We start from the raw sequence: 8,999 nt of genomic DNA, 5'->3' as shown, positions 1-8,999 counted from the left end.
GGCCGGCTGTGAGCACCTGCAGCGCCGGCTCCGGGTCCAGCCGGGCGGCCGGGCTGTCTCGCCTTTACACCCGATTGCATTGCAGGGCTTTATTTCGCTTTGCCTTGGAAGAAATAAATGTTATGTTGAACAGACATGGTGTGTGGTCCTCATTGTTGGCTAATTGGGGACTGGGTTCCAGTCTTGTCACCTGCTGGCTTCTCACCAGCCTCGGTCGAGTTGTGTCTAAAATGTTACCCACTTGAACAGCGTGGCTCGGTAGTTGAGCGTCGACCTATGAACATGCCCAGATTATGGGCTCGATCCCCAGTGTGGGGCATGTGAGAGGCAGCCTATCAATGATTCTCTCTCATCATTGATGCCTCTCTCTCTTCCTCTCCCTTCCTCTCTGAAACCAATAAAAATATATTAAAAACAACAACACTGTGCTGAGCATTAAAACGAAGTTCCTGGCCTGGTGAGAACATGCCTGGCCTGAGGGTGTATCATGGGATCCACACTCAGGGGCGCTGCCACCTTCCTGCAGAGGCTGGCGAGGTGGGAGTGACACTGACGGCCTTCAGGCCTCCCTGGGCTGGGGTGGCGCCATGATTCTGTTGCCACTAAATGCCATCCTCCCTCTTCCCTCCTCCCATAACACACACATCCTCCCTCCTCCCATAACACACATGCTCCCTCCTCCCATAACACACATCCTCCCTCCTCCCATAACACACATCCTCCCTCCTCTCTCCTCCCATAACACACACATCCTCCCTCCTCCCATAACACACATCCTCCCTCCTCTCTCCTCCCATAACACACACATCCTCCCGGGAGGCGCCGGGCAGAAAGGCCGTGTGCTGAGAGTAGGGAATCTTCTCGGTGGAGCCTGAGGATGAGGCCGGAGGGCAGGCGGGTGACTGGCTTTAGATGGTGGGCTCCCACCTCTGCTGCCGCCCCAGGGAAAGGGGTCCAGGGGACTCGAATGCGGGTGAATTCGCAGGGAGGGTTAGGGCCAGAGATGGAGAGATTTTCCTCATGGTGCCTGGTTCCTCCTGTTGTCAGACTCCTGGTAGAGCAGACAAGACTGAAGACACAGGCAGCCCCAGGCCCTCCCAGTTAGGCCGCCAGTGCCCGCCCTTGCTCAGGTGGGTGGTAGACCCTTCCCTGCAGTGGGCGGAGGGCGTGCCCCAGCTCATCATGGGCAGAGCAGTGCCCTGGACTGGCAGCTCAGGTGCAGGCCGCCTCCCTGTCAGGCAGGTGCGGGAAGAGCCACCCTGGACTCAGGACCCAGACTGCTTTAACGCTCACTACGTGGCTTGCCAGTGCGAGGCCTGGGCGCCACCCCCTCCCTGGCCCGCAAAGGGGATGGCCACTCCAGCTCCTGCTGCTCTGGCGAGGACAACAGGACACCAGGCAGCAGGAGTGAAGTGCTTTGAGCCTCCTCGGGGCTGGCATAATGCGTCCACGAGCGTCCCGGGGCCCAAGGCAAAGGCCGCGGAGGCAGGGCCACGGGAGGGAGGCATCACTGAGCTCCCTCCCTCCCTCCTGCTCCTGCTCAGGGAGGCTGTCTGAGGGGCAGACTGGGGAAGGGGGGTGTGTTGAAATGACTTCCTTGCAGACACAGTTAAGTCAGCTTATCAAAGGGAGCCTCGTGCCACGCCGGTGTGGCTCAGTGGTTGAGCGTAGACCTAGGAACCAGGAGGACAGGGTTTGATTCCCGGTCAGGGCACATGCCCTAGTGTGGGCTCCATCCTCAGTGGGGGGAGTGCAGGAGGCAGCCAATCAATGATTCCCTCTCATCACTGATGTTTCTCTCTCTCCCTCTCCCTTCTTTTCTGAAATCAATAAAAGTATATTATTAAAAAACACAGCAAAACAAAACAAAAAAATGAGCCTCGTGATCTCACCTCATTTCAACCCCAAAGCTGCTCTTCCCGTCCTCCCTGGTCACCCATCATTCAGGCTGCAAATTGCAGGGTCGGCCATGACCCCTCATGTCCAGCCAGACACCTGAGTCCTTTTCAGCAACAGATCTCATCAGATGCATGTTCACAGTGCAGCCTGAACTCAGCCACCCCTCACCAGCAGCACCCCGACCCAGGTCAGTCCCCCGCAGGTCTTCCTGGATCACCCAGCAGCACCCTCCCCTGGCCAGTTCCCCACAGCTCTCCCCTGGATTAGGGCGCTAGCTTCCTCGCCGGGCTTCCTGCTGCCGCCCTCACCCGGCCTGAGCCTGGTCTCCAATGGGGATCATTTACTCTTATACCACCACCACCAAACAGTTGGGGAAATGACACGGTGCTTTCACAGACATAGGACAAAAGGGATGGAGGCCGATGACCCTGCGAGGGAGGAACAAAGGAGGCGAGCCCTCCTATTGGCCCAGCGAATGGCCGGGAGAATTTCCAGGCTGGAGTGCAGGGACCAGAGCGCGTTGATGGAGGCCCTGAGGACCTGGGAAGGCGAAGGCAGGAGGGTGTACAGCGCCAGGGACCTGCGGGCTGCCCTGGATTCTGAGTGCTGACAGCTGGTGTGTGAGGCCAGTCCCCAAGGCCAGGGAACCCCCAGCCGGGGTTAGGGAACAGCGTCACCTCGGGCCCATCTCACCGCTACTGAGGCCACCCCTTTGGCATGTCTCCCAGGAAGTACAAAGTGCTTCCGTCCCAGTGGGCGGCGGTGTTCCTGTGCTGGCCCCTGTGAGCTCCAGAGATTGTCCTGCCGGTGCGTCCGGCTGTCCTTCCTCAGCCTCTGCGGTTCCCTGCCCTGCCGGCACCGATCGGAGGCCAGAGGTCTGGGTCCCCTGGCTGCTCTGAGCTCCCTCTGCGAGGCTTGTGCCGCCTGCCCGGTCCTAGGCCTGACACTGTTGAGACTCTCCCGGCCTTTCAGAATTCCCAGACTTGCTAGTTACCTCCCTACAACATTGTGTCTGATTAACCTCTCCGAAGGTAGGCATCGCAATGCCCATTTCACCCACGATCAAACCAAAGCCTTGCAGAATTCAAAGAACTGCCCTAGCCAGTTTTGCCCAATGGCTAGAGCAGCCGTGGGCAAACTACGGCCCCCGGGCCGGATCTGGCCCGTTTGAAATGAATAAAACTATTGAAAAAAAAGACCGTACCCTTTTATGTAATGATGTTTACTTTGAATTTATATTAGTTCACACAAACACTCCATCCATGCTTTTGTTCCGGCCCTCCGGTCCAGTTTAAGAACCCATTGTGGCCCTCGAGTCAAAAAGTTTGCCCACCCCAGGGCTAGAGCATCAGCCTGCAAACCAAAGGGTCCTGAATTCGATTCCACTCAAGGGCATGTACCTTGGTTGCAGGCTCCTCCCCTGCCCAGGCGCTCATGCAGGTGGCAACCAATCAGTGTGTTTCTCTCACATCGATGTTTCTGTCTTTCCCTCTTTCTTCCATTCCCCCTAAGAATCAATGGAAAAATATCCTTGGGTGAGGATTGAAAAAGAGAGAAAGAAATGACCAAAAAATGTATCCGAGCAGCTGGCAGCCATGGCACAGCTGCTCTGAGTCCGTGTAGTCTTCTGGATTCTGCTTGACTACCCAACTGTCAGGGCAGGCTCCTTCTCAAGCCCCGCCCATTGCACGAACTGTGGGGGCCACGCCCCTCTGCCAGGGGCTGGACCTTCTTGGACACCCGGAGGTAGACGGAGAAGCCATGAGAAGTTGAGGGTGTATATAGGAAAGCCTTTATTGTAGGAGCCAGTGGCCATATAGCCAGCAGACAACACAGTCCTTCACAGCGAAGTCCCACACTGGAAGCTGCACACCGCTGATACACGAACACACCTTTCCCACTGAGCAGCAGCAGTCGCCGTACCCACAGCCGTCATCTGCGCAGCCGCACGCTGCCTCAGGCTCACAGCTTCACGCAGCAGCGGCCGAGCTCTCTGCCTCGGCTCTCTCTAGCCTCTCTGGACTCTTCTCCAGCCTCGCCAGCCTCTTCGGCCTCCGTATAGGTCTTCACCCCTGGGGCAGCCCAAGATTTTAATTCGCGGTTGCTCCCAGATTCCCACCTTAGTTTCAGCTCACGATTCTGATGGGTTCCTATATATATAATCTTTAAGGACTTGGCATGTTTCATCTAGGATCTGAGTTACCTACGCAGAGGGTCCTCCAAGAATCAGAGCTCCCACATGGTCGCCAGAGAAGCCCATGAGCTCCCTTCTCTGAGTGTAGGAACGTATGTTCCCAGAACCCAGCGTGGGGACCACCGCATCCTTGGCAGGTGATGAATGACTGAAAAAAAGAATGATAAAAACCACACCCTGGGCTCTCTAGATTGGTTAGGAGTCAGAGGTGCAATCTCTCTTTCCAGCCACCTGGAGCCATGATTTAGTGTCACCCTTGAATGTCTAGGCCAGGGGTGGGCAAACTTTTTGACTCGAGGGCCACAATGGGTTCTTAAACTGGACCGGAGGGCCGGAACAAAAGCATGGATGGAGTGTTGGTGTGAACTAATATAAATTCAAAGTAAACATCACTACATAAAAGGGTACGGTCTTTTTTTCTTTTTAGTTTTATTCATTTCAAACGGGCCAGATCCGGCCCGGGGGCCGTAGTTTGCCCACGGCTGGGCTAGGCCATCGCCCTCCCAGATCATAGGTTATCTCTGGCCCATGCCTGGAACCACAGGCAGGAGAAAGCGGGGAGGGCAGTGGTTGGCGGCCTGTATGGAAAGAGACTTGCTCGCTGGCTCCCCTGGTCCACAGCTCACTGCTGCCCCACCCAGCGCTGCTCCTCTCCTTCCCAGGCCTCTACGCTGAGGCCCCACGGTCCCCGCAGGCCTGCCCCTACCGAGGCCAAAGAACACAGACTGGTCAGCCTAGCGCACTGCTGGTGGGATGCAGGCTAGTGAGCCACTGCGGAAAACAGTGTGGAACTGCTGTTTGACCCAGGGACCCCACTTGCAGGAATATACCCTAAGAGACCCGAAGCACCACTCACAAAGCATGTATGCACCCTGTGTCACAGCAGCACAATTCACAATAGCTAAGACCTGGAAACAGCTCAAGGGCCCATCAGCAGACGAGCGGATAAAACGTTGGGGTACATCTACACCATGGAATACTATGCAGCAGTAACAGAGAAGGGTCTCTTACCCTTTGAGGCAGCATGGAGGGGCCTGGAGAGTGTCATGCTGAGTGACATAAGTCAGTCAGAGAAAGACAAGTGTCACATGATCTCACCCACATGTGGAATCTAAGGAACAAAATAAACTGATGGACAGAGGGGACCCAGAGACATGGAGCAGGGAACAGAGTGCGGATCTCGGAGGGAAGGCGGGGCAGGGCGGGTAGTGGGAGACAATCAACCTAAGACCCTGTGTGCATGTTTGCATGGCCCATGGACACAGACAATCGGGAGGTGAGGGCCCGGGGCAGGGTGGACTGGAGGGGGTTGATGGCGGGGAGGGGGCATATGTAATACTTTCAACAATAAAGATAAAGAAAATAAAATTAAATAAAAACCTAAAGATTGTGGCTCAGTAGCCCACTCAGTGCTGATGAAGCAGCCCAGTCAGACATGTCAGACCTCACATTCCTGTTTAATAAAAGCAGCCACGCGGGAGCAGTGACAGCAGCAGCGGGCACAGCAGCTGGGCCCCGCGGGACTGCACTTTCCACCACAGCTGGTTTTTGCCCGGGAGACATGGGAGGCGTGGAGAGGGCGAGGCTCGCTCAGACCCTCTCCTCCCTCCACTCCAGCTCGCAGTGACCTGGGCTCTCCCCAGAGCCTGCGGAGTGGGGGTGCTCCTTCCTGGCTTGGCAATGCCTGAGACTGCCTGGGGGCGGGGTCTCTCCTGGGGGTGCTGGGAGCACCAGGGGTGGCTGCTGAGCAGGCTGCTGCCCTCCTCTTGAGCTCTTGTGGGCCACAGGGTCGCTTACAGGGATGGAGGCCCTTAGCTGCACTGGGACAAGCTGAGGCTGTGGGCAGAGGGGCGTGCCAAGGGGCGCTTGCCCGGTGCGGTGCCTGATGTCCGGGGGCCCCAGGCCTGCAGAGGGGCCGCGGCATCAGGGCTCAGACTAGAATGAGAGACCAATAGAGAGCGAGTCAGCGGATTTGAAAGCGGACACAGCAGTGCTGTGTGCAAAATTAACTCCCTTTCCCGAAGCTCGTCGCCCCTCCCGCTCCCCCGTGGGGAGGCCTCAAACACCCCCCCACCCCCCATGGGAAGCTGCTCTCTGGTGAGGCCGCTGGGCGCAGCCCACACTCTAACATGCGCGTTGCACGGCCTCTGAGCTAAGGACTCTCAGCCCTCACGGTGGGAAGCCCAGGCTGCTCCCTGGTGGGGACAACACTGGGGTGTGGGCGCTGCCTCCGCGCATCTGGGTGAAGCCTGAGAGCGGCGGAGGGAGGGCTCACCTGGCGGACACGGTGGATCCAGTTGAGATAGGCCGCGACCTTGGTGTACACTCCGGGGGTGCTCGGGCCCCCACAGCCGTGGCCCCAGCTCACGATGCCCACGACGTGCCACTGGCTGGAGTGATGCATCAGGGGTCCTCCGCTGTCTCCCTGGGAGAGGGCAGAGCAGGGGCTGCTGGATAGGCAGGCGGGCAGGGTGGAGGGTGGGTGTCCCTGTGCCCCCTGCGCCCGCCCGCCCAGTGCTGGCTGTGCCCTGCCCTCTCTGCTCGCACTGTCCCTGTGCCTAGAGTGTCCTCTTTGGGGGCAAAAGGTTCAGCTGGAGGTCGAGTGGGATGTGGGTGTGCCCGGGCCCTCCTGTGGAGACCCACAGCTCACCCCAGCGGGGGAGGCGCCAAGGGCCCTGCAGCAGGAAGCTGGTCATCTTCCTTTCATATAGCATTTCTCCAGGTACTGAACCCACAGCGTGGTGATTAGCATGTTCTCGGCCAGTGGTCGGCAAACTGCGGCTTGCAAGCCACATGCGGCTCTTTGGTCCCTTGAGTGTGGCTCTTCCACAAAATACATGCGGGTGCGCACAGGCCATGAAGTTTCAATCACACTGTACGTGCGCGCCCGCACGTGGTATTTTATAGGGGAGGGAGAGAGGAAGAGAAGGAGAGAGGGAGAGGGAGGGAGAGAGGGAGAGGGAGAGAAAGGGAGAGGGAGGGAGGGGTAAGCACACAAGACAGACAAAAATGTCAGAGAATAAAAAGTGCACTTACTTGGGTGTTTGCCTTTTCAGTTCTTATAACCCTTGAGGTCTCTTCCTTCAAAGCCCAGTAACTTGGTGGCCAAGCTGCTGTGCACACCCCTCACCCTCACTGTGACCTCCCAAGGGAAGACATTGTCCCCACACCCAGCCCTTACCTGGTTAAGAGGTGACTGAGAGGTACCTCTCGAGTGAGAGAACTGAGCAGTGTGGATGGGGGTTTTATTTATTTATTTATGTATTTATTTATTATTTTTTAATCCTCACCTGAGGGTATTTTCCCATTGATTCTTAGGGCGAGTGGAAGTGAGAGGGAAAGACAGAGAGAAACATTGATGTGAGAGAGACATTGATTGGTTGCCTCCTGCATGAGCCCTGACCAGGGGCAGGTACGTGCTCTTGACTGGACTCGAACCTGGGACCCTTTGGTCCACAAACCAACGCTCTATCCACTGAGCCACACCGGCCAGGTCAGGGTGAGGGGTTTTAATGAGAGGGTCTCAGAAGAGCCTCTGGGGGAGGGAAGTGAGACATGGCCAGGGTGGGACACAGCGCTGGGCCCACCAGCATGAGGGGGCTCTTGAGGGCAGTGCAGTAGCTGAGGACAGAGAAACCGGGCGGAATTCCTGCCCTCAGGAGCTCTTACTCCTTAGACGATGGGAGGTGGGGTGGGTGGGAGGGTGTGAAATACGATCCACTTAACATCCTTCTGCTCGTCTCCATCCACCTGTCCATCCATTCCTGTGCCATTCTCCGGCCGTCACCTCTCTCCCTGCTTCTCTCCCTACCCCCGTCCGCACACGTGGGGCCTTCCCTGTGCGAGGCTTCCGTGGGCACTGAGCTCCTGGCTTCCTTGTCTCTCTAGGGTCCTCGTTCCTCCCCACGGGATTCCCTCTGCGCCATGGAGGCTCACCTGGCAGGTGTCCACGCCGCCCTGCAGGACGCCCGCGCACAGCATCTCCGCGGTGACCTCCCCCTGGTACGCGTCCTTGGCGTTGCACCGCGCCCTGTCGATGACCTGGACCGATGCCTGCAGCAGCTGGTCAGACATCTTCCCTGGGGGCGGAGGCACACCCACTACTTGTCCTTGTCCTGGCCTTGGTCCCCACTCAGGGAATGCGCCGGGTCACCGGGCACTCTGACGATGGCCCTCCTTCCCACCCTCTGAACACTGCCCCCTCGGCCTGCCGCCCTGAGCCGGACTCACCTGCACCCGGTTCTGTGAAGCCCCATCCGATGACCCACACCGGGGCTGCCGGAGGGAGCTCCTCATCGGAGAAGGGCAGGCAGATGGGCCAGACGAGGCCTGCGGGGAGCAGAGAGGACGGGGACCCCATGTGCAGGAGGCCCTGGCGTTAAGCCTCCATAGCATGCAGTCCATATGATGTTAATAGAAGTGGGAGGAGAAAAAGGGTTTTATAGTCAAATAAGTTTAGAAAATGTGGGTTAGACACAATAAAACAAATTATTTAAAAAAAATCTTTACCGTATTTGCCGGCGTATAAGACGATTTTTTGGCCCTGAAAAATATGCCTCCAAGTGGGGGGTCGTCTTATACGCCAGGTACACTTCAGATAGACTGCCCATAGTGCTTGCCCCATGCCATAGTGGCCTCCCGATGCCCGCCCACTTCATTCCACATACCGTTCAGGCATCAGCAGCGCTGCTGGGTGTATGCTCGGCTGTTATGCGATTTTGCTGTTATGCGATTTTACCACACTCGCAAAATCGCACACAGCCGACCATACACCCAGTATGATAGCGCAAAATCGCGAATCGCGATACCATACTGGGTGTATGGTTGGCTGTGTGCGATTTTGCGAGTGTGGTAAATTCGGGTTACCGTATATTTCTTTACATATGCATTGAATTTTAAAGAAGGC

At 57.2% G+C, this 8,999-nt stretch overlaps 1 protein-coding gene and 1 long non-coding RNA gene across 3 annotated transcripts in view; both read right to left on the bottom strand.

Moving 5' to 3' along the window:
• Positions 1-784, bottom strand: part of LOC107182766 — a 2,477-nt gene extending 1,693 nt beyond the window's left edge. The window contains exon 1 of one of the 2 annotated variants that reach the window (XR_001513497.1): positions 750-784. This is a non-coding gene — a long non-coding RNA (uncharacterized LOC107182766). Of the gene's footprint in view, positions 1-668; positions 688-749 lie in introns of those variants that run through there. The other variant, XR_001513496.1, reaches the window with a different exon arrangement.
• A 4,747-nt stretch (positions 785-5,531) lies between these two features.
• TMPRSS4 (transmembrane protease, serine 4) overlaps positions 5,532-8,999 on the bottom strand; it is a 124,854-nt gene continuing 121,386 nt past the window's right edge. Inside the window, exons 12-15 of the mRNA XM_006761588.2 lie at positions 8,324-8,422; positions 8,030-8,172; positions 6,369-6,518; positions 5,532-6,028 (exon numbers count right to left, since the gene is read on the bottom strand). Of these exons, the coding sequence (XP_006761651.1) occupies positions 6,017-6,028; positions 6,369-6,518; positions 8,030-8,172; positions 8,324-8,422 (404 nt within the window). The 3' untranslated portion in view covers positions 5,532-6,016. The remainder of the gene's footprint in view (positions 6,029-6,368; positions 6,519-8,029; positions 8,173-8,323; positions 8,423-8,999) is intronic.

This window comes from Myotis davidii, unplaced genomic scaffold, assembly GCF_000327345.1.
Source record: "Myotis davidii unplaced genomic scaffold, ASM32734v1 scaffold97, whole genome shotgun sequence".
NCBI classification, from domain to species: Eukaryota; Metazoa; Chordata; class Mammalia; order Chiroptera; family Vespertilionidae; genus Myotis; species Myotis davidii.
The sequence above is the reverse complement of the archived record's forward strand: the minus strand, read 5'-3'. Positions and strand labels throughout refer to the sequence as shown.